At 37.6% G+C, this 25,819-nt stretch overlaps 1 protein-coding gene across 8 annotated transcripts in view; it reads left to right on the plus strand.

Annotated features, from left to right (window-relative positions):
- The window catches only part of CYSLTR2 (cysteinyl leukotriene receptor 2), a 93,557-nt gene that overhangs the window by 52,717 nt on the left and 15,021 nt on the right, over window positions 1-25,819 (plus strand). For 4 of the 8 annotated variants that reach the window (XM_055359831.2, XM_019039491.3, XM_055359832.2 and 1 more), the window contains one exon: window positions 2,243-6,651. In XM_055359831.2, the coding sequence (XP_055215806.1) occupies window positions 2,244-3,284 (1,041 nt within the window). In that variant the 5' untranslated portion in view covers window position 2,243 and the 3' untranslated portion in view covers window positions 3,285-6,651. Of the gene's footprint in view, window positions 1-2,242; window positions 6,652-24,048; window positions 24,442-25,819 lie in introns of those variants that run through there. The other 4 variants (XR_008670838.2, XR_008670840.2, XR_008670841.2 and 1 more) reach the window with 2 other exon arrangements.

Raw genomic sequence — 25,819 nt, forward strand, 5'->3', positions numbered from 1 at the left:
TTTTGTAATGTATGAATTTAGTGTTATACAGTTTTGTCCTAATACTGCATTTGCTACATCTCACAAATTTATATTTTCACTTTTATTCAGTTTGATATATTTTTTGTTTCCCTTGAGATTTCCTTTTTGACCCATGGATTATTCAGAAGTGTGTTGTTTAGTTTTCAAGTGTTTTGAGGGTTTCCTGTTATCTTGCTGCTGTTGATTTCTAGTTTGATTCCCTTGTAGTTAGAGAACACATTCTATATTATTTCAATTATTTGAAATCTATCAAGGTTTGTTTTATGTCCCAGGATGTGGTTTATCTTGGTATAAGTTTTGTGAACACTTAAAAGCATAAGTATTCTGCTTTTGTTGGGTGAAGTGTTTTATACATGTCAATTTGATCCTGTTGGTTGATGGTGTTTTTAGTTTTTCTATACCTTTGCTGAGTTTTTGTCTATTTGCTTCATCGATTGCTGAGAGAGGTCCTTGAAGTCACTAAATATCTCTCCTTTCAGTTTTATCAGTTTTGCTTCAGTTTTGCAACTCTGTTGTTTGGTGCCTACCCATTTAGAATTGGTACGTCTTCTTAGTGGTTAAACCCTGTTATTATTGTATAGTGTCCCTCACTGTCTCTGGCAATGTCATTTGCTTTGAAGTCCATTTTAGTTAATACTGAAAGAGCCATTCCTTATTTCCTTTGATTTGAATAACATGCATTTTTCCATCCTTTTACTTTCAACCAGCCAATACTGCTATTTGAAGTGTTTGTTATAGGCAGTACATAATTCGGTCATTTAAAAAATATATTCCATTCCTCTATCTTTTAATTGGTATATTTAGACTACTTATATTTAATGTAATTATTGATGAATCAGGGATGTCTGCCATTTTATTTTTTTCTGTTTTTATTATCTGTTTTCTTTTTCCTGCCTTGTTGTTGGTTATCTGAACACTTTTTAGAATTCCATTTTTATTTATCTGTAATGTTTTTGAGTGTATCCCTTTGTATATCATTTTAGTGGAAGCTCTAGGTATTTCTCTCTATATATATATGTATATAAAGATATACATATATATATATCTTATGATAGTCTATTAGCATCATCATTCTACCAGTTCAAGTGAAGTATAGAAAACTTCTTATTTCCTCTTATGTCTCTTTGCCTTCCCTCATTTATAATATAATTATCTCAATAATTCCTCTACATCCATTTAAAACCACATCAGGCAGCATTAATGTTTTTGTTTCAAAACATTAAATGTAACTTAGACTCTAAAAGAGAAGGACAGCCTATTGTATTTACATATATTTTGGCTTACCATGTTCTTTCTTATTTTCTAATATTCTAAGTTTCCTTCTTTTATAAATTCCTTTCTGTTTAGAGAACTTCCTTTAGTCATTCTTTGTTGTTTGTTTGTTTTTTGTTTTGTTTTGTTGTTTTTTTTTTTTTTTGAGATGGAGTTTCGCTCTTGTTGCCCCAGCTGGAGTGCAATGGCATGATCTCGGCTCATTGCAACTTCTGCCTCCCAGGTTCAGGCAATTCTCCTGCCTCAGCCTCCCGGGTAGCAGAGATGACAGGTGCCTGCCACTGGGCCCAGCTAATTTTTGTATTTTTAGTAGAGACGGAGTTTCACCATGTTGGCGAGACAGGTCTTGAACTCCTGACCTCAGGTGATCCGCCGGCCTCAGCTTCCCAAACTGCTGGGATTACGGGCGTGAGCCACCACAGCCAGCCTAGTCATTCTTTTAAGATAGGTCTGCTGGCAGCAAAGTCTTAGTTTTCCGTCTGAAAAAGTCTTGATTTTTCTCTTTGTACTTGAAGGATATTTTTGCTGGACATAGAATACTAGCTTGGCAGGTCTTTTCTTTCAGCATTTGAGAAATGTGCCATTTCTTTCTGTCCTCCATAGTTTCTGATGAGAAATCTGCTATTCAGTAGTTTTAGGCTGCAATATCATAGTAAGGTATTCATGTCAACAGGGGCACTAGGTCACAAGTTCTCTAAGTTTGAAGCATCAGCTTCAACCAAACAAATTAATGGCTATTCTACATTCAAAAATCAGGAAATTTAAATTTATTATGAAATGTAATGCAGCATGTAGTAAAGACTTAACCAGTGTTTTAAAACTCAACTTTTAAAGAAAAGATAGTATTGCTCCCTGTTTCATCAAAACCTAGAGAGATGTAATCAGTAAGCAAGAAGGAAAAAGGGAAATTCACAAAGTAACTTTTTGTGTCTGTTTCTTTTTAACCCAGCATGGAGAGAAAATTTATGTCCTTGTATCCATCCATCTCCGTATCAGAAATGGAACCAAATGGCACCTTCAGCAATAACAACAGCAGGAATTGCACAATTGAAAACTTCAAGAGAGAATTTTTCCCAATTGTATATCTGATAATATTTGTCTGGGGAGTCTTGGGAAATGGGTTGTCCATATATGTTTTCCTGCAGCCTTATAAGAGGTCCACATCCGTGAACGTTTTCATGCTAAATCTGGCCATTTCAGATCTCCTGTTCATAAGTACGCTTCCCTTCAGGGCTGACTATTATCTTAGAGGCTCCAGTTGGATATTTGGAGACCTGGCCTGCAGGATTATGTCTTATTCCTTGTATGTCAACATGTACAGCAGTATTTATTTCCTGACCGTGCTGAGTGTTGTGCGTTTCCTGGCAACGGTTCACCCCTTTCGGCTTCTGCATGTCACCAGCATCAGGAGTGCCTGGATCCTCTGTGGGATCATATGGATCCTTATCATGGCTTCCTCAGTAATGCTCCTGGACAGTGGCTCTGAGCAGAAGGGCAGTGTCACATCATGCTTAGAGCTGAATCTCTATAAAATTGCTAAGCTGCAGACCATGAACTATATTGCCTTGGTGGTGGGCTGCCTGCTGCCATTTTTCACACTCAGCATCTGTTATCTGCTGATCATTCGGGTTCTGTTAAAAGTGGAGGTCCCAGAATCGGGGCTGCGGGTTTCTCACAGGAAGGCACTGACCACCATCATCATCACCTTGATCATCTTCTTCTTGTGTTTCCTGCCCTATCACACACTGAGGACCATCCACTTGGTGACATGGAAAGTGGGTACATGCAAAGACAGACTGCATAAAGCTGTGGTTATCACACTGGCCTTGGCGGCAGCCAATGCCTGCTTCAATCCTCTGCTCTATTACTTTGCTGGGGAGAATTTTAAGGACAGACTAAGGTCTGCACTCAGAAAAGGCCATCCACAGAAGGCAAAGACAAAGTGTGTTTTCCCTGTTAGTGTGTGGTTGAGAAAGGAAACAAGAGTATAAGGAGCTCTTAGATGAGACCTGTTCTTGTATCCTTGTGTCCATCTTCATTCACTCATAGTCTCCAAATGACTTTGTATTTACATCATTCCCAACAAATGTTGATTCTTAATATTTAGTTGAACATTACTTTTGTTAATAAGACCTACTTCAAAAATTTTATTCAGTGTATTTTCAGTTGTTGAGTCTTAATGAGGGATACAGGAGGAAAAATCCCTACTAGAGTCCTGTGGGCTGAAATATCAGACTGGGAAAAAATGCAAAGCACATTGGATCCTACTTTTCTTCAGATATTGAACCAGATCTGTGGCCCATCAGGCTTTCTAAATTCTTCAAAAGAGCCACAACTTCCCCAGCTTCTCCAGCTCCCCTGTCCTCTTCAATCCCTTGAGATATAGCCAACTAACGACGCTACTGGAAGCCCCAGAGCAGAAAAGAAGCGCATCCTAAGATTCAGGGAAAGACTAACTGTGAAGAGGAAGGCTGTCCTATAACAAAGCAGCATCAAGTCCCAAGTAAGGACAGTGAGAGAAAAAGGGGAGAAGGATTGGAGCAAAAGGGAATTGGTGATAAGTAGGGGAAGGAAGAATTTCATTTTGCATTGGGAGAGAGGTTCTAACACACTGAAGGCAACACTATTTCTACTGTGTCTCTCTTGCCAGGGTATTAGGAGGGACAGGAAAAGTAGGAGGAGGATCTGGGGCATTGCCCTACGAAATGAAAGAATTGTGTACAGAATGGAAGGGGGATCATCAAGGACATGTATCTCAAATTTTCTTTGAGATGCAGGTTAGTTGACCTTGCTGCAGTTCTCCTTCCCATTAATTCATTGGGATGGAAGCCAAAAATAAAAGAGGTGCCTCTGAGGATTAGGGTTGGGCACTCAAGGGAAAGATGGAGTAGAGGGCAAATAGCAAAGGTTGTTGCACTCCTGAAATTCTATTAACATTTCGGCAGAAGATGAGTAGGAGATGCTGCCTTCCCTTTTGAGATAGTGTAGAAAAACACTAGATAGTGTGAGAGGTTCCTTTCTGTCCACTGAAACAAGGCTAAGGATACTACCAACTACTACCACCATGACCATTGTACTGACAACAATTGAATGCAGTCTCCCTGCAGGGCAGATTATTCCAGGCACTTTACATTCATTGATCCCATTTGACATTCACACCAAAGCTCTGAGTTCCATTTTACAGCTGAAGAAATTGAAGCTTAGAGAAATTAAGAAGCTTGTTTAAGTTTACACAGCTAGTAAGAGTTTTAAAAATCTCTGTGCAGCAGTGTTGGCTGGGTGCTCTCCCCACCACTACCCTTGTAAACTTCCAGGAAGATTGGTTGAAAGTCTGAATAAAAGCTGTCCTTTCCTACCAATTTCCTCCCCCTCCTCACTCTCACAAGAAAACCAAAAGTTTCTCTTCAGAGTTGTTGACTCGTAGTACGGTAAAGGGTGGAGGTGATATGGCATTCTGAAAGTAGGGAGGGACTAAGTCAGTCGTCATACTAAACACAAATCCCAGTACCCTTTCCTTATTTAGCTACCAGAATGATGACAGACAGACTCAAACCCCGTCAAGACAGGACCCTGGAGGATCCTCCTGTGGGGAAACTGCATAATCTGAAAAAAAGGCTGACAGATACAAATAGTTGAGGATCCTTCAACACAAAAGCTGCGTATCTGCCCTATTACTCACCTGACGATGAAGCCCACAATGCAACAAATCCCTTCCACTCACAGCATTTGGTCAACCTGTCAGAGCCTCATTCTTAATTATGAACAGTAGTCAATGAACACAATACATTTCAGGGAAAGGCTGTAACATGAAAGGCACCAACAAATAAATGTGAGAGTAGATAGAGACCTTTTGAGTATAAAAGATCCTCCAAAATAAGAGATTAAACCAAGATAGAAGAAAACACAGTAGCTGGGAAACAAGGAATCCAACGCAGGAGAAAGTGAAGAGAATTCCCAGGATGTTGGTGTGTAGCAGGCTTAGAAAGCAACTCATTCATGTTGGAGCAGGACTCTTAAAGGACTGTAGGAGAGATGTCTCCCAGAAACAGAAGAAATTAATTGATTCATACACATTGAGAGGGATTTAGATTTCTCTTGCAGAGATTGAGATAAACTAGTCATAAATACATAGAAAAATAAGCAAGTAAAAATGCAATACAGTTTTTAAGTGCTAGAGGAAAAGAAACTTTTGTATTAGAGAGGAAATATAACCACAGTACACTACATGGCTCAGCTGTGAATAATATTTACATAGAGGATAATGTGAATATAATAGTCTCCCATTATCTGTGGTTTTGCTTTCTGCAGTTCAGTTACAGCCAGCCAGTCTGAAAATATTAAATGGAAAATTCCAGAAATAATTCTTAAGTTTTAAAACATGTGCTGTTTGGAGTAGCATGTTGAAATCTCGCACTATCACCCTCCACCCATGTTCTGGGCAGGGCAAAGTGGGATGGTGTGAGATTTCTCCAGTGGATCCACAATGTATATCCTACCCACCCATGAGTCACTTAGTCATCATCCAGTTGCTCAGATCAACTGTTGTGGTATAACAGTGCTTGTGTTAAAGTCACTCTTATTTTACTTACTAATGTCCCCAAAGCATGAGAGTAGTGATGCTGGCAAATAAGATACACCAAAGAGAAGCTGTAAAGTGCTTCCTCTAACAGAAAAGGTGAAAGTTCTTGACTTAATAAGGAAAGAAAAAAAACACATGCTGAAGTTGCTAAGATCTACAGTAAGAACAAATCCATCTGTAAAATTGTGAAGAAGGCAAAAGAAATTTGTGCTAGTTTTGCTGTTGCACCACAAGCTGCAAAAATTATTTATTACACCCCATGGTGTGTGATAAACACTTAGTTAAGATGAAAAGGTATTAAATTTGTGGGTGGAAGACATGAACAGAAATGTGTTCCAATTGACAGCAATCGGGTTTGGTACTATTTGGGTTTGGTGCTATTCGTATTCAGGGTCTTGGAATGCAACTCCCACAGATAAGGGGGTGCTGCTGGAGTGAAATACTGTGATATAACCTTTTTTTCAGGAAATGAAGGGAGAAGATGTGTACGTGTGTGGGAGAGGTATAAGAGACCTAGGTTGCCATATTCCATCACAGAAAATGCATAATAACTAAATCTGGAAAATGATGAATAGCTGTACAACCATATTATTTAGCAATAGGAGGTAAATACAGGTAGAAGCAGAAGAAAGAATGGGCAGGGGTTACCTCTATGGAGAAGCTGGGGTGGGAGGATAGGGTGGGGACTTATTTTAAGAACTGTGTAATTGCCTAACTTGTGAATATGTATTTCTGAAGTAAAATAAAAATTAAGTTAAAATTAAATTTTAAAATTCAAACTAATTCTGAGTTGTTTTTTAAAACAAAAACAAAAAAAGACAAGAAAGCCCATCAGAAATGGAAACTGAACATTGACAGAAGAAAGGAAAGCAGGAAAGGACCAGAGTTGTATTTTGGTTCTTGAGAGAAGCCCATCTAGTCCTGCCATGGGAGGCAAGTCCTTTCTTGGGGTGAGGAAAGTCACTTTCTGGGGTTAGAGAGATTTGATATGTTACTTGGGATATTTTTAGTTGCAAGTAACAGAAAACTCAACCCCAAGTGGCTTACATAATAAACGGATTTGATTATCTCATATAACTGAAATATACCAAGGGAAGTTGGACTTCAGGCCTTGTTCAACCAGGACATCTGTGGGCTTTCCTCCCCAGATGTTGGCTCTGCCACATGGGTGAATCCTCTCATGGAAACAAGCTGACTGCAAGCAGCCTGAGACTACATACTTCCTTATTTGTTTCTAAAGCAAACTAATGAAGAATGGATTACTCTGAATGAGGATGATGACAGTACACACCTAAAGTAGTTGAGGTGAAACCCGCTGAAATCTCATCTGGGAAAGGGGTGAAATGGGGCTTGCAGAGGCCACATATGTACTGCAAATGAGGTGGAGAGAGAGCTGCCAACCAGCTAGGCATCCATGCTGGGTGTGGCCTGTACCTGAGCAGGCAGCCGGGCAGCTTTGGAGGGTGGGGGGAAATGCGGGCTCTAGGAAGAAGGGCAAAAGTTAAATTTTGAATTTCGGTTGTGAAGTCATAGGGATTTTCAATTGTCAATGAGAAACCTTAACAACTTTCCAAGGGCAAAATGGCCCAAATAAAGCTGGGAGTAACAGAGCAACCAAGGTCCTTAGGATGAGCATAAGAGAGGGGTTGTGAATTATTAATGTCTATGGTGTGTGTATGTGAGAGACAGACAGAGATGTAATGGCTTACTTTTCCTTTTTCCAGCCAGAGTGAAGCCTCCTATTTGTTGAAACATGTCCTTGGAGAGGAAACAAAATGGAACTCTTTATTTACCATAGCAAAAGCCAAAAGTGTCCTGGGGTTTTGGACACAGCTCTTTTTGTTTGAGAGAGTGGGTATTTCCTCAAGCAAATACATACATTGTTCAACTGGGAGAAAGGATTTTTGTTGTGTAAACTTTGGTGGAATTATGAGACTGGAACTGTGCTTTCTCACTGGGGACCTAAGAAGCAAATGCCATTATATTTTGTAACTGTGTTAAATTCTTTATTTTGGATTTGATTAAGCTGACTTTCAGTTTTTTCTGAAGTAGAGATTATGTCAAACTGGCCAAAGATGGGTTAGGAGAGGACATGGCTTTCTGTAGAGAATTTATTTTTCTGTTTGGAAAATAATTTGAAAATAGAAACCCAATCAGGGAAAATGAGAGTGGGGAGTGGGCACAGGGGTAACTCTAGGGATGTGGTGATGGAAGATCCTTACTCTGAAGACATCTCATCCCCAAGCAGATGAAGGCAGCTGCTTGGGGCTAATAAAAGCCACCAAGAGAAATATAATGAGAAAAAACTTGTTAGAATGTTAATATATATTTTAAAGCTTTAATAAGTTTCCTTAAAGTATAGCATTGGCATAAGAATCTACAGAGAGATTAAATAAATAGCTTGGACACAGATGCTAATTTATCTGGGGAGTTTGAAAAGCCTCAGAAGGGGTAGCTGCATGATGTGCTGAGGAGGCTAAATTCTAAACCCAAGAACCTCCATCCCCAATCCCTGAAGACCCCTACATCCCGAGTGTGGGGTGACAGCAGGGATAACCTGACACTTAGGTCAGTGGACCAGTGGTTGACTATCAGAGGAGTCTCCCTAATGAGCTGGCTCATGTATGGCTTCAGGATCTTTGCATAACCTTCAAGTTAGGGGAAAACAAACCACCATGTTACTCTCAAATTGGAGAGTCATTATAACAACGAAGACTGAATTTCCCATTAGCTTAATGGGACAGGTGCTTAAAGTTTGATATAAATTAATGTAAACTAATGTTCTTAATATTAAGTATGATGCCTTGGAGCCATCTGGGTGAGAAGTTTCTATTTATTCTGGGCCTATGACCCTGGAGAAGTTTTTCAGAGAGATTCTGTCTGACTGCTCCAGCACAGTGTTTCAGCTCACAGTTTATATATGGACTATGGAGATTTAGTATATAGAAGATCACATCAAACTTGCTCAGGAGTTATATTGAAGCAGAATCACATGAATGTTTAGGTGTAAGAGCACCTGGTTATAGATTACAGAGTCATAAATTATTAACCCTGTGTATTAGTCCATTTTCTTTTATTTTTTTTTTATTTTTTGAGATGGAGTTTTGCTGTTGTCACCCAGGCTGGAGTGCAATGGCATGATCTCGGCTCACTGCAACCTCCACCTCACAGGTTCAAGCGATTCTCCTGCCTCAGCCTCCTGAGTAGCTGGGATTACAGGTGCCTGCCACTACACCCAGCTAGTTTTTGTATTTTTAGTAGAGACAGGGTTTCACCACATTGGCCAGGCTGGTCTTAAACTCCTGACCTTAGGTGATCTACCCAGCTCGGGCTTCCAAAGTGCTGGGATTACAGGCATGAGCCACCATGCCTGGCCAGTCCATTTTCACACTGCTAATAAAGACATACCCAAGACTTGGCAATTTACAAAAGAAAAAGGTTTATGGGACTTACAGTTCCACATGACTGGGGAGGCCTCACAATCATGGTGAAAGGTGAAAGGCACATCTCACATGGCAGCAGACAAGAGAAGAGAGCTTGTGCAGGGAAACTTCCATTTTTAAAACCATCAGATCTCCTGAGACTTATTCACTATCATGAGAACAGCACTGGAAAGACCCACCCCATGATTCAATTACTTCCCACCAGATTCCTCCCACAACACGTGGGAATTGTGCGAGTTTCAAATCAAGATGAGATTTTGGTGGGGACACAGCCAAACCATATTACCTTGTTAGACATTATCTTATGTGTAGGAAAAGGCAAGGACTAGGGTCATTTATCTCTTAAGGAATGTAGTGACTCAGGCAGGAGACATGGGAGGTTGTGTCCTCTAAGCTGTTTTGTCTTCAAAGCAACCCATCCAGAGACCTGCATGTTGTCACAGAGCCATGGACTTTATGAAAACATGCTAGCAAGCAGAAATGAGCAAACATGGCTTCTTACATTTGCTACTTGATCCCGCAAGTTTCTCCTTTTGTTCATAAATCAACTATTTGGTTACATTTACAGGACCAACATCAATCGTCCCACATAGCTAGAAAGCCTCTTTCCTGAGAAGGTCACTAATTTCTCAGTTGCAGTTGTAAGGAATGAGCATCAGGCCCAATATGCATACTTGCCTATTTATTGGAAAACACTTTGGGTTGCATCTATTTTTCTAATGAGTATGATCCTTTTTTTTTCTGGCATTGCCTTTCCTGTGCCTAACACAACACCTCAATAGGACTATTACAAGAATACTACAGATTATGCATAGCAGTGTATACTTAATAGCATTAAAGTGAGTTACAGACAGAAAAAAATATGATAAGCATTTAACAAAACTACAACATATATTTGAATTCTTTAAATTAATTGTACTATTTTCTCTCTTTTTGCACCCATATTTATTAAAGCCTTTTTTTCACAAAAACAATTTTGGACTAGAGTTTATCACATTAACAATATATTCATACAAATATAACTTTAGAAAAGATTTAACAAGATAACCAAACTTACTACTGAAAACAGACTTTTATGAATTTATATAATTGTTGGAACATTTATTTCAATAACACACTCATAAATGTAACTGAAAGAAAATCTAGTACCATCATTTGACAATGCCTCTCATACAATTTACCAAATAATTCTTATCCTTTCATCCAAAAAAGACTTAATTTATGATTTTAATCTTGGGGAACTTGACTCAGATGTCAAAAGATTTAAAACATTTAATCAAAACAGAATCATGAGGCATTATAAAATAAGTTATTCTTTTAACCAGAGTAATAATCAAAAGGCTTCAAAAGTAATACATAAAGTTTCATGGATGTAAAAACCTTAATCCTGTTAAAGCTGTGTTTTCTTATGTAACCAAACACCTAATAAAAACAATGTAGGAATTATCTTGATAGAATATAAAATCTTTGTTTTTTAGGCCAGTTCCCAAAAAGGTAAAGAAAAACCTCCTACAGTGTGATTGCTTCCCCTTATGGGAAACCCATTTAGAAAACCTGGAAGTCAAATCTGATGAAAAGAGTATTTGAATTTAATCAGACACAGGAAGAGTGTGTCCAGGGTCATGAGTAAACACTATATTTTAGAAGAATGTAAACAAGTAAACTATTACCTTGAGCAAGGGAATACATGCTCTTAGTAACAGCATGGAAAGTTCCCCGGTTACATGGAACAATTTAGACGTATCAAAAAAAGTCAAAAGCCCAAAATCAAGTTATACTGGAGGAAAACCTTGTTTTTCTAGACCTTTAAGATAAACATTTCAGCATCAGGCCACAGCGGCAAAGGTAGAACAGGAGAAAAAAGTGTTACAGGAGTTGATGAGAAGGTTAAAAGAAATGGTTATTATTCCAGCCAAGCAAAAAGACATACCTTCTCAAGGGGGGACAAAAATAGAAGGCAATTATATATGACCTGCAAATCATGTGCAGTGAGGTACAATAAAAGTTAAAACTTCTGAGGTACAAGTTTGAGAAGTTTCAAAAAGAAACAAATTTCAGGATTAAAAACCAAAACCTCTTGTAATTTTACAAAGAGCAAATTAATACTTTAAGAAAACCTTGTTCTAACATACGAGATCAAAATTTTTAGTTTTGTATTATTTTTAATATTAAAGCTCAATATTTAGAAACACTTATTTTTTTAATTATAGCCAACTTAATCACATACAAAATTCATTTTATAAATTCTCTTTTCACAAACTTTATTATGACTTACACAAACCATGTATAACATGCTTGGACTTTCTGCTTTGTCTAATCCTTTCTCTTTCTTAAATAACCAGTCATTTTGTTTAAGAAGAAAAATTTACCATACAAGATCCTTTCTCATAAAATATTATTCTCTTATTTTCTACCTTCCTTACCAAAATTACATCTTCATATCCATAACTTTCTTCCCATATCTCTCCCCTAGTGACTGCTTCCTTTTTATCTTGTTTCATAAATAATCTACAAATTAGACAAAATTTTTATTTTTCTCAATAAAGAGCACATTTTTATGCCTTTCTTATAACTTTTCTTCTTAAAAACACATCATATTTTGGGGGTACATTTTATGCATAGAATTATATCTATTAATTAGAATTTTTATTCTTAGTAACCTTAAAGTTTAGTATAAAACTAGAAACCAAGCAATCTTGAATTGTCTGGCACATGTCAGTATTTTATAGATGAGAAACATTTTATAATTTCTTAAAAACACCTTTCCTTTTAAGTTTTTCTTAATTGGAAATGACCCAAACATTTAATGAGTATCTATTATTTAATTTAACATAACATTAAGATTTTAAACTACATGAAAAGGTCATTATAAGCATTTATCTCATTTACATTTATTTAATTTACTTAGTTTTTAATAGTTACCTAGATTACTTATAAAAACTGAAATATTAGACAAAGCTAGTCATCATTACAAGATATTCCCCCGTTAATCATTTTATAGTCTGTGAATATCAGGTGTTTACCTAAGTAAGAACCTTAAAGTGAAATATATGGGTATTTTCCTGGTAACTCAGAAGACTTGGCTGTTTTCACTAAGCTAATATTATTATTATTATTAATTTTTATACATTTATGGGGTACATGTGTAATTTTGTTACATGCATAGATTGCATAGTGATCAAGTCAGGGCTTTTAGGTTATCCATTACCCAAATAACATGCATTGTACTTATTAAGTAATTTCTAATCATCCATCCCCCCTCCACCCTCTCACCCTTCTGAGTCTCCATTGTCAATCTCCACTCTCTTCTGTCCATGTGTACACATTTTTAGCACCTACTTATGACTGAGAACATGCAATATTTGACTTCCTGTGTCTACCTTGTTTCACTTAAGAGAGTGAAATCTAGTTCCATCCATGTTGCTGCAAAATACATGATTTCATTCTTTTTATGACTGAATAGGATTCCATTGTATACATATACCACATCTTCTTTATCCAATCAACCATTGGTGGACACAGGTTGATTCCATATTTTTGCTATTGTGAATAGCACTGTGATAAACACATGAATGTGGATATGTTTTTTATATACTGATTTATTTTCCTTTTGGTAGATACCCAGTAGTGGGATTGTTAGATTGAATGATAATCCTATTTTAGTTCTTTGCAGAACCTTCATACTGTTTTCCATAGACGTTGTACTAATTTAAATTCCCACCAACAGTGTATAAGAGTTTTCTTTTCTCCACATCCTCGCCAACATTTGTTATTTTTTGCTTTTTTAATAATAGTAATTCTGACTGGGATAAGATGATATCTTTGTTGTGTGTGCTTTTTTTTAAGGGGCAGGTAGTAATGAGGGAAGCTCAAATTTCTATTTTTCTTTTTTGTGGCCATGAGGTATTGCTGTGTTGCCCAAGCTGGTCTTGAACTCCTGCGCCCAAGCAATCTTTATCCATCAGCCTCCCAAAGTGCTGGGATTACAGGTGTCAGCCTCCACACTGGCCTAATTGTGGTTTTAATTTGCATTTGATGATGATTAGTGATATTGAGTATTTTTTCATATACTTGGCTATTTCTATGTCTTCTTTGGAAAAATGTCTATTCATGATCTTTGACCACTTTTTAGTAAAATTATTTGATCTTTTGTTGTTGTTGAGTTGAATTCTTGTACAGTTTGGATATTAGTCCCCTGTTGGATGCATAGTTTGCAAATATTTTCTCCCATTCTACAGGTTGTCTGTTCACTCTGCTGATTATTTCTTTTGCTCTACAGAAACTTTTTAGTTTAATTAAGTCTCATTTGTCTATTTTTGTTTTTCTTGCCTGTATTTTTGAGGTCTTAGTCATATTTTTGAGGTCTTTTGCCTAGACCAATGTCCAGAAGAGTTTTCCCTAGTTTTTTTTTCTGGTATTTGTATAGTTTGGCGTTTTATGTTTAAGCCTTTACTCCATCTTGAGTTTATTTTTGTATATGATGAGAGATATGAATCCAGTTTCATTCTTCTGTATATGACAATTCAATTACCCCAGAACCATATATTGAAAAAGGTGTCCTTTTCCCAAAGTATGTTCTTGCTGTCTTTGTCAAAGATCCATTGGCTGCAAATATGTGGCTTTATTTCTGGGTTCTCTTTTCTGTTCCATTGATCTATGTGTCTATTTTCATACCAGTACCATGCTGTTTTGATTATTGTAGCCTTATAATTTAAAATCAGGTAATATGATGCCTCCAACTTTGTCCTTTTGCTTACGGTTGCTTCAGCTATTCGAACGCTTTTTTGGTTCCACAAAACCAACAATATTATATTAGTTTCTTATTTATAAAAAATTACACAAACAAATGTCATTCTGGTTTTGGCTGGGTTTATAAACTTCATGCCAAACCGTGGCACTTTAAAATATATAGAAGAACAAACATAAAACTGTCTGATCAGGAAACCCAGGCAAAAAAGTATGCTGACAATTTTGAAGACATTTCTATTTTACTTTTCTCAATATTTTTAAAACCAGCTTATTTATTAAAGTTGTACTTAAATCAATGAACTTTGAAAATATTTGGGCTTACTAATTTATTAGCTCATTTATTTACAAATCAATTTGGTACCATGTAGACACAACCTATAAGATAATACATATATGCATGCATAAACACATCCAAACATACACACACACAAATAAAGATCATTGCTTACATTTTAGAATTTGAGCCATGAGGTAGTAATACAAACTCACTGGATTATAAAAGATGGTTGGGTCCAAATTATATTTGGGACCTTTTCATATGGCTGAACTTTATTTGCCCCAATGGGTAATCTGATGAGGGCTGTGGACAAAATTTTGGGTAAAGCAGTTTTCACGGTAGTTCGATTTTTAAAACCTCTTTGCACCTTTTTTTTTTCAGTGTCAAATGAGTTTATGGTTAAATTTTCAACGTTTACATGGCTGAATTGTATAAGAAAAAATCTCCAAGTAACTTTGAATTAGTAATACCATAAACAGTGTGTTTTATCTCAACATCAGTAGAAAAGTCAGCAGATTCAAAGTAGGCAGGAAAAAAATAGAGAGATAGAGAATTTAGAAGGCTTTACATGTTAACTCTATAGTTGCAGGGATAATTAACATTTGAGTTCTGAATTTTTCTTGATGTAATTTGCCCACCCATTTAAAATGTGCATAAGAATGGGCCATAATATGTAGCTAGTTGGAGTCCCAGAAAACCTACTATACTATACCTTTGTGTGTAAAAGTCTCATTTTTTGCCATTTCAATGTTAAGTTCCCTTTAGTAAAGCCTCCCATCTAGGGAGATGCTTGCAAATATAGGCTCCGTATGTATTAGACATGAAGCCTGCTGGATCTTGGGTGCTTAGTTCCCCTGTTCTTTCAGTCTGGGATTATTTGTCTCCCATTGTGAGAGCTCAGCAAAGCAGAAACACTAGTGATAAGTGTAATGAGTCAAATGTGCTGCTTCAAGCATTGCCAATGCTGTTACTCATCTTATGTGTCTTGGTTGTTTCTTCTGGTTGCCTAAAGCAATTATGGGGGCTAGGAGCAGTGGGTGACAGACTCTTATGTCTGTGTCCCTGAATGAGCCAATTTTTAATTACTTGTGATGAAGAATTTCCTATGGGACCACTGCATGTCATGAAGACTGTACTCTGACATTTCCAAGAGATCTCCAGTCACCCAGGATGCCAAATCAGAACCCGGCTAGAAGAAGCAAGTGTTCCTTGTCTTTGGAGTCAACTCAGGTCAAACCTTCAAGATTTTTAGTAGTTTCTCCCCTGCTGAGCCTTGTTTATAGAATCAAATTGAAAGGGAAAACACTGGCTTAACCTAGCCAATCAGACAGCCTCACATATCCAATTCTTCCTAGTATTTTTTAACTGGAAGAATTCCCCTTCTTGAGAAATAAAAAGTCTCAAGGAAGAATTTGCCCCTTCCTCAAGGGGTAAAAGCAACTTGCTGAATAAAACTTAGAACCACCCATCAAATCGAAGTTCTGAGACTCAGAAGAGGCTCACTCAGTTGTTTGCAAACATGGAGGACCTGGAGGGGTTCAGAGGGTTCATGCCGGTACTGAGGTGCCAGGTCCTTTCAATGGACCCTGGAAAATCTACTTTCTGAGTCCCTTCATGGTTGCCATGATAGTTGACTTTAAAAAAATCAAGCTTTTAAGGAATTAAAGTTTGTTTCATTCAGAAATCTTGCTGAGAACTATAGCCTGAGAATTACAGCCTGGAAGAAGTCTTTCAGAAAGGTTCTGACAGAGTGCTCCAGAACAGTGTTTTAGCTCACAGTTTACACATAGATTGTGGAGGTTTAGTGCATGCAAAATCACATCAACTTGCCCAGATGTTACATTAAAGCAGAATCACATCGAAGTTTGAGTGTAAGAGTACATCTAGTTATAGATTACAGTCATAATCGCTAACCCTGTCAGATGTTATCTGATGTGTAGGAAAAGGCAAGGATTAGGGTCATTTATCCTTTAAGGAATATAGTGACTAAGGCAAGAGACATGCGGGGCGGCATGTGCTCTATCCTATTTTGTCTTCAAAAGATCCCTCTGGGGAGCTGCATGTCATCACAGAGTCAGAGGCTTCGTGAAATTCTGCTGGCAAGCAGAAATGAGCAAACATGGCTTCTTGTGCTTGTTACTTTGTCTCACATGCCACAATCATTTATGTGTTCTTGATCTTAGAGGTAGGTGTTATTCTGAATTTTGTGTTAATTATTCTTTTGTTTTTATTTATAATTTTGCTGCATAAATGTATTTGCAAGCAAAATATTATTCAGCTTTGCCTGCTTTTGCACTTTCCATAAATGGAATAATATAACTATTTCTATTCAGCTTTAACTTTTTGAGATTTCATCATGATACTGCAGCCTGTGTGATGGTAACAGTTTATCCATATGTCTGCTCATGATGACTTAGGTTATTTTCCCTTTTTGCTATTAGGAACAATACTGCTATGAATATTTTCACACATGTCTCTCAATACTCACATGTAAAAGCTTTTCCATATTATACAGTTAGGAATGTGTTCACGATCAACATTTCTAGGTCTTTCTCACATTGGTTTCACCAATTCATACTTCTGCCAGCAATGTATGTAAAATCCTAAGGATCTACCTTTTTGGAAACATTTGAGATCGCCAGACATTTAGCTTGTTGAAACCTGGTGGGTTTCAAGTGACTTTCACTGTGGTCTTTATATAAATAAAATGTAGGGAATTAAACACAAATAAACCCTCACAAAAGAAAATAACAAAGGTTGTATTTTCGGCAAAAGAAAAATGTTAATAGATTAACAGTCTGAAATGCAAGAAGAAACAGTGAACAAAGATATGCATAACTACGTGTGTAAATGTAGGATTTGGGTTGATAGCTAGATTAACCATCTTCTCTTTTTGTTGTTGCTGATAAGATGTCAGCTATTCAAGTACCATTACTTCCATAATAGTAGCTAATGCTAGACACTCTTCCAAAAATATGTGTTCATTTTTCGTTAAGAGAAATTGAAAATATAATTAACCATATTTTGCGTATGAGGAAACTGAGTCATATAGAGGTGAAGCAACTTGCCAAGATGTACTTGTAAATAATTGAACCAGTATGGAAACCCAGTCAGTACAGTTCCAGAGCTCACATTCTCACCAACCACACCTAACACTAAACTCCCTTATCCTCTTACCTACTACGCTAAACTTCAGTGCGACACTGCCTCATAGATGAGATGCTTCTTGTTCTGATTGGTCTTAAGATTTTCTCTTTGTCTTTTGTGTTCTAAAAGATTTCTGTGATGTGTGGAGGTATAGATTTCTTTTCCATTAACCTGAGTTAGATTTAGCTGTGTCTAATCCAATGTTAAACCCATGTTTTGCATTTTAAATTTCAATAATTTTACTTTTCATTTCTAGAAATAAATTTTTTTCCAAATGGCATAGTTGTAATTCATCATTTCTTGTACTTGTTAATCTTTTCATGCCTCATCTTCATTTATTGAAATATGCTTACTTTATGATCATGTCTAATAATTTCATCTTAAAGTCTTTGTCAATCTGATCTGCTGTATATCATTTTTGCTGTCTGTCGCCCATGCTGACTTGGTATATTTTGCCATTTTAAACAATGAATCCCTGTTCTTTGGAACTCTATCAGTGGAATTTTTAAGGCTTATCTTTTTTTTTTTTTTTTGAAGGAAATTTTATTTTCTTTTTTTTTTTCTTTTTTTTTTTCTTTTATTATACTTTAAGTTTTAGGGTGCATGTGCACATTGTGCAGGTTAGTTACATATGCATACATGTGCCATGCTGGTGCGCTGCACCCACTAACTCGTCATCTAGCTTTAGGTATATCTCCCAATGCTATCCCTCCCCCCTCCCCCCACCCCACAACAGTCCCCAGAGTGTGATATTCCCCTTCCTGTGTCCATGTGATCTCATTGTTCAATTCCCACCTATGAGTGAGAATATGCGGTGTTTGGTTTTTTGTTCTTGCGATAGTTTACTGAGAATGATGGTTTCCAATTTCATCCATGTCCCTACAAAGGACATGAACTCATCATTTTTTATGGCTGCATAGTATTCCATGGTGTATATGTGCCACATTTTCTTAATCCAGTCTATCATTGTTGGACATTTGGGTTGGTTCCAAGTCTTTGCTATTGTGAATAATGCCGCAATAAACATACGTGTGCATGTGTCTTTATAGCAGCATGATTTATAGTCCTTTGTAAGGCTTATCTTGACTTTCCTCCAGAGATGTTTTGCATTTATTTCTGCCAAGTTTTGGGATACATTAAAATCCTGGGGTTACATTAAATTAAATTCACCACTTGATTTTTTAATATCACATAGGCCTTGTAAATTCTGGCCATAACTTCTCCAATAATCAGATTGTGATTCAAAATTTTCAAGATAGATATTTTTCTCCCCTTACCTAATGAAGGGGTCCAGACAGGCAAGATGCATTGTTGCTTTCTTCTGTATAATAGGTTTGTTTCTCATATGCCCTTATACTAAGAGTGAAGCCTATAGTATTCTAGCTTTACTTAGGGGGTATAGTAGATCTTGTCCAAAAATGACTACCATCGATTCCCCCTCTACCTGTAAGTGCATGCTATTTATCACATCAATAAGTGGAATCTAATTTCCCTCCTCTTGAATGTGGGCTGGGCTTAATGGTATGTTAAGCCAATGGGATACAGCAGAAGTGACATTCTCGGACTTCTATGGCTAGGTCATATCAAGCCTTGTGGTTTCTGCCCGGGCCTCTTCAAAGTAACTCTTGAGATGTTTCTTCTTGAAATTCAACAATCATTCTGCAAGAAGATCAAGCTATCTGGATAACTAATGTGAAGATGATTAGGTTGGCAGCCCCTGCTGAGCTCCCAGCCAACAGCCACCATCAACCGCTCAACTGTAAATGAGCCCTCCTGGGTAGACAGTCAAGTCTTCAGATGACTCTTGCCTCAGCCTCCACTGGTTGTAACCCCATGATACTCCCCAAGTGAGAACTTACCAGCTGAGCCTAGTGAACCAATAGAATGTAACAATACATTGTTGATTTAGGTTACTAAGTATTGGGGTGGTTTGTTACACAACAAGAGCTTTTCTGTTAGCCTTTCCATTTGGGGTGGGATCTAAACTTTATCTCCAGTTTCCCTCATCCTATGAGGTCATCAAAAATAACAACACATAAATTCACGGGTTTAGAAAGTAATTTCATAGTGAAAGCATTTGGTGGCCCTCCACTATTTCTCAGGGTTCAAACTTTTACTTGGTTTTTCCACCTCTCTATATTTTTTCCTTTATTTTGTACTCTGTAGTGCACTTAAAAATTAAGATTACATAGCTTTTATAAGGTCAGAATTTTAGAGAATATTGTCCTCCATATGATCATAAATTAAAGCTTTTTAGCTTCTTTGTAGAAAAGGAAGTAAGGTTCTGAGTTATCTGGGATTTTATTATAAATTTGGTATGAATCTGTGGCATGCTTTCCTAGTGAGAATGCCTAGCTCCATTCACTCTTCAATCCCCTCTAATCCAGACTTTTGTTTCTAACACTGTGCTCAAACTGGCCTTGCTAAAGTCATCAATGATCACCATGTTGTCAAATCTAATGGTTTTTTTCCCTAGTCTCAATTTACACAATCTGTATTGCATTAGACACAGTTGACCACTAATTATTCTTATAACACTTTCTTTTCTTGGGCTTTGTGACACAACAATCTCTTGGTTTTTCTCCTATATCCTCATCTACTCCTTCAAACAGGCTCTGACATATACATCTGTGTGTGTGTGTGTGTGTGTGTGTGTGTGTGTGTGTGTGTGTGTGTGTGTTTTCAGCCCATTTATCAGTGAGGACCATAGGCTGGTTTAGAGTCTATTCTTTGAGATCCCATACCTTGCTTACTTTTTGCTAACTCCCATTTTGGCAGCTCAATTCTGCCTAATTTTACTCATCAAGTAACCAAGGATCCTAGTGATAGGAACATATTTTCTTAGAATTTCACCACCACTGGTTTGTCCTCTCTGCAAACTTGAATATCTAGGTATCAACTGATCTGTAGTTACGACAAAGATTGTGTCTCCCCTGCTGCCTCTTTCTTTGCCAACCTTAGCATCTCAGTCAGTTTCCCAAGTCACCCACAGTACTTTTCACATTTGCCTGTTTAGACACAGCCTTCTTTTGACTACAAAATAGAGAAATTGAAAAGAATTTTGTCTTCTCCCAAGTCATACTTCTAGGGAAAGCCTTCATAATTTTATTTGAAATGAACTTCCAAAATACAAGAACTACCATTCAATTCAATTCCACAAGTTATTTTACTGTGTGTACCTGCCATTTATGTGTCAGGCACTGTGCTGGCCACCTTAGGGGTATAAGGATAGCTAACATATGGCCTAGAAAAGACTTAAACTATGTACATAAAACACCAAGATGTAACTCAGGAAGTGAAGACGAAGTACCAGCAGAGCACAGAAAAGGAAGAATTCTCATTCAAGTGATGGCTTCGTGAAAAAATGGACTACTTGGCTTAACCCCTAAAGAATAGGTAGAAGTCAGCAGATAGAGATTGAGGAATGAGGAAAAAAAAGAGAGAAAGGTATTTCAGTTGACAGACATACATAAAGACACAAATAAAATCTAGTACTTTTTGGAAGTTGTAAGCACACTGATGTGGACTGGCAGACATGCAGGACCCTAGAAGGACAGTCACAGCACAAAGATGCTGTAAGAGTAGGTTGGGTGGGGTCATGGAGGATGTGAATGCCATGCTAAGGAACACACTGTAATTCAGAGGGCAATGGGGAGCCATGGGAGACTTCCTAGGGGAATAGTATAATGACTAGAGTTGTGTATAAGGAACATGACTCTGGAAGGAACATATGGACCATATTTTCAATAAAAATATACAACCATGCCCTGAAGTTAAACAGAATTTATTCTTGATTATCTTCAATTGCATATAATTCATTCTTTCTTCTCTGTTAGAGGAGATAAGCACACATTAATTTTATAAGGTATGCCTGCAAGGAAATGGAACATCTTTGAGCACAGAAGACATTCACTTTGAAAATCTATGACTCTGTCAACATGCCTTAGTCTGGCCACATTTGGGTTCATGCTTTTCAGTTTGGGCTGTCAACTCGCTAGTTTTGAAAAAAGCAAACAACACAAAATCATGGAACCAACCCAAATGCCCATCAATCAACAAGTGGATAAAGAAACTGTGGTATATATATACATGGAATACACTCAGCCATAAAAAGGAATGAATTAATAGCATTTGCAGTGACCTGGATGAGATTGGAGACTATTATTCAAAGTGAAGTAACACAGGAATGGAAAATCAAACACCATATGTTCTCACTGATATGTGGGAGCTAAGCTATGAGGATGCAAAGGCATAAGAATGATACAATGAACTTTGAGGACTTGAGGGTAAGGGTGGGGGAGCAAGAGATAAAAGGCTACAAATAGGGTGCAATGTATACTGCCTGGGTGATGGGTGCACCAAAATCTCACAAATCACCACTAAAGAACTTACTCATGTAACTAAATACCACCTGTACCCCAATAACCTATGGAAAAATAAAAAATTTAAAAAAATTTTTTTAAAGCAAACAACAAAAGCTACACCTGGAAATTCTTATTGAATATATTTGTAGTCTGGCTTGGCCATCTGTTTTGGGGTTTTTTGTTTTGTTTTGTTTTGTTTTTCTTAAGTGTTATGGTTGATTTTGTGTGTGTCAACTTGACTGGGCCCTGGGCCACAGGATGCCCAGATATCTGGTTAAATATTATTTCTGAGTGTATCTGTGAGGTTGTTTCTGGAAGAGACTAACATTTGTATCAGTGGACTGAGTAAAACCCATGGTCCACTTCAAAGTAATTGGCCTTTATCCAATCTGTTGGCAGCCTGAACAGAACCAAAAAGACAGAGGAAGGGAGAATTCCTTCTCTCTTTATCTGACTACTTGAGCTGGAACACTGGTCTCCTCCTGCTGTCAGACTGAAACTTATACCATCATTTCTCCTGGTTCTCAGGCCATCAGACTCACTAAAACTATCCTACTGGCTTTTCTGTATCTCTAGCTTGCAAACAGCGTACTGTGGGACTTCTCAGCCCCCACAATTGCATGAACCAATTCCTCATAATAAATCTCTTTATATGCATAGATAAATATAGATATAACTACTGAAACAGATATATATCCTATTGATTCTGCTTTTCTAGAGAATCCTGACTAATACAAAAGACTTCACTGGTGATTCTGATGAAGACTATTTTTATATCCTCTTCTTAGAACATTATAGATCTCCAACTACTCTCTTTGGAAGTCAAATTATTTTTATACACAGTTTTTCATTTCAAATTTGCATATATTCCAAATAGTTTTTAAATATCTGACTTCTGTTTCAAGCCAAAACATACATTTGAAAAAGAAGTATGCATCTAGAGGAAAGTGTGATTTGACAAAGAGTCAAGGGACTGAAGTCTAGCCTTGCCTCTGACGCTTTCCAGCTGTGTGACCTTGGGCAAAGAACTTGTCTTCGTTGCTCAACCATGTCACATGGGAATAACACTACAGGCCCCATCTTGCAAAGTGTCATGAGGACAAAATAAATTATGAAACACATCAACAAAACTCTACATAAATGCAAACTATCATATGCTACTTGACATGTTATACAAATAAGATTTTTATTATTCAAACTATATTTTAAATGCCCTTGGGGAGTTTGCCACACAAATGAAGTAATCAGTGAATCATTATTTTAAGCAAATTATTATTTTGTGTTTAAGGTAGTTCTCTAATTTGTCTGTTCTTTGTGTTTGAATTTTGCTATTTTGAGTGTTCTGAAAATAGGGCATACTCATGTTCCTATTTAAAAGATTTGCACTAATTATGCTCAGCATAATGCAGCCCTGGACAGAAGGAAGCTCAGAAGTCAGTCCTGCCCTTGTGATGAGGGAGAAGCGGGCCTCCTGAAACTCCTCCAGATGGCCCCTTGGGGCTCATGCAACAAACGACTTTAATCCTCTCTGCGTAAAAAGTGATGTCATGGAAACCAAACTTGTTATGACTCAAAGCAGGTTAAGGAGACCCAGAGTTGCTTTGACATTTATATGTAGACATTTATAAACAATGCAGACATTTATAAACAACTTCTTCCATAAATATGTCACTTTTAGAAATATGGAAATAATGTCATAATCTCAAAAGAGAATGATTAGACTATCAAAACTGTGTGCTAGAAATAATGAGTAACTCAAACTTGATTGAATTCTGTCCTGACCTCCCACTGTTTATGGATGGTTGAAATCCGCTTACCTTAAATGAAAGGTTTGGAATTTTATTTTATGTTGGTTTGTTTCCATTTCGCCACAAAGATGCAGGAAAGAGAAAGCCACAGAATTGTGAGGACAAGTCTATGGCTTACATAAAGTATGTAAGGCTAAGGGTTCTGGGAAGCAGGTAATATTATTTTTAAAACTCCTCATTTAAAAATGGCACATTCCTAAATGCTTTCACAACTATTTTACACACATAGGTTATTATTGAGAAAAACTTATCTTGAGGGATAAATTGTATTGCATCCTTCCCAGTACAATATTTTGTGCATAGATGATGTCAGCAATTATTTATTGAATATAATTGCATATTTAGAAATTTCTTCAAAAGCACTGATATTATCTTTCCTGTATTGCAGATGAAAAGCTCAGGCATAAACAATTTAAGGCATCTTGGATTCCAAACCAACCCCTACCCAGTACTGCTGCAGACAAGACTACCCCTCTTAGAAGTCAGAGGGAATCCCCTCTCCAATTTGATGGTGAGGTAGGCCAAGGCCCGGCTTGCTAGAGGCTCAAGGGTGCAATAAGAAATGGACCTCAGAAGGGACTCACTGGAGCATATGTCACTCTCATCAGGTTGGTACAACATCATAACACAACTAGGTGGCTTAAATAGCAGACATTTATTTTCTCACAGTTTCGGTGGCTAGAAGTCCAAGATCAAGGTGCTGACAGGGTTGGTTTCCAGTGAGGCCTCAGCCTGACTCTTAGATGGCAGCTTCTAACTGTGTCCTTGCATGACCTTTTCTCTGTGGGCACACCTGGCAACAGAGAGCGTTCTCTGGTATCTCTTCCTCTTCTTATAAGGACATCAGTCCTATCACTTTAGGGTCTCACCCCTGTGACTTCATTTCACCTTAATTACCTCCCTAAAGGCTCTATCTCCAAATACAGTCACACTGGGAATTAGGTTTTCAACGTGAATTGGGGGAACACAACTCAGCCCAAAAGAGAGTGCACCAATACCTGAGAGGCTGAGCCCCGGGGGGCAACAGGGCCCTCCTCTGCCTCATGGTTGGGGGCTCCTCTTGATGGCAGATCCCTCACTCCCCATGGGTTACACTGACTCAAACTTGGCTGTGTCTCTGTTCTTGATCTTATGAATAATTTTGGCTCTGCTTGTTGGTTGCAAATAAACGGAAGTGAACATAAACATCGAGAGTCCAAGCCACCATTTTTGCCCACCTTCAAAACTGGACTCTCTTGTATGATAACCTTTTGAAGAGACAGCATAGTGCAATGAAAAGAGCACTATACATGGCCTCAGAAGTCCTGGATTCAAACCCTAACTGTTTTCCATGGCGCATACATTGCCATGTGACTAGGACTCTGTTCCCCAACCCCATGATGTCTCTTACTCCCTCCAGCAATGCTGGCTTCCTGCCTCTACTCGAAACCAGCAAGCATGCTCCCATCCCAGGGACTTGGCAAAGGCTATTACCTTTGCCCGGAATGCTTTCCTTTAAATATCCACTAGGACTACTTCCTTATTGCATTTAATATTTTAATTAAATGCCACCCTTCTAGAAAGTTCTTCTCTGACCATGCTATCTACAACAGTGCTCACCCTCTACCTCCATCAGACACCTCAATATCCCAGACAGTACTTTATTTTTCCTTACAGTATTTATCACTATCTGACATTACTGCATACAGATGCTCCTCAATTTATGATGGGGTTACATCCCAATAAACCTATTGTAAGTTGAAAATATTGTAAGTCAAAAATACATTGAATACAGTTAACCCCCTGAACCTCAAAGCTCAGCCTGGCCTATCTTAAATGTGATCAGAAACTTACCATACAGTTGGGCACAATCACAATCATCTAACACAAAGCCTATTCCACAGTAACATGTTGAATATCTCGTATATATTTGTTCAACACTTTACTGAAAGTGAAAAGCAGAATGGCTGTATGGGTACTTGAAGTATAGTTTCTACTGAACGCTAATTGCTTTCACACCATTGTAAAGTGAAAAAGTCGTAAGCTGAGCTATCTTAACTTGGGGACCATTTATATATTTATTTGTTTATAGTTTGTCTTTCCCAATATATTGCAGGCTTCATTAGGGCAGGTTTATTAGTTTCATTTATTGCTGCATCCCATGCGAATAGTCCCTGAAG

Source organism: Gorilla gorilla, chromosome 14, assembly GCF_029281585.2.
Source record: "Gorilla gorilla gorilla isolate KB3781 chromosome 14, NHGRI_mGorGor1-v2.1_pri, whole genome shotgun sequence".
Lineage (NCBI taxonomy): Eukaryota > Metazoa > Chordata > Mammalia > Primates > Hominidae > Gorilla > Gorilla gorilla.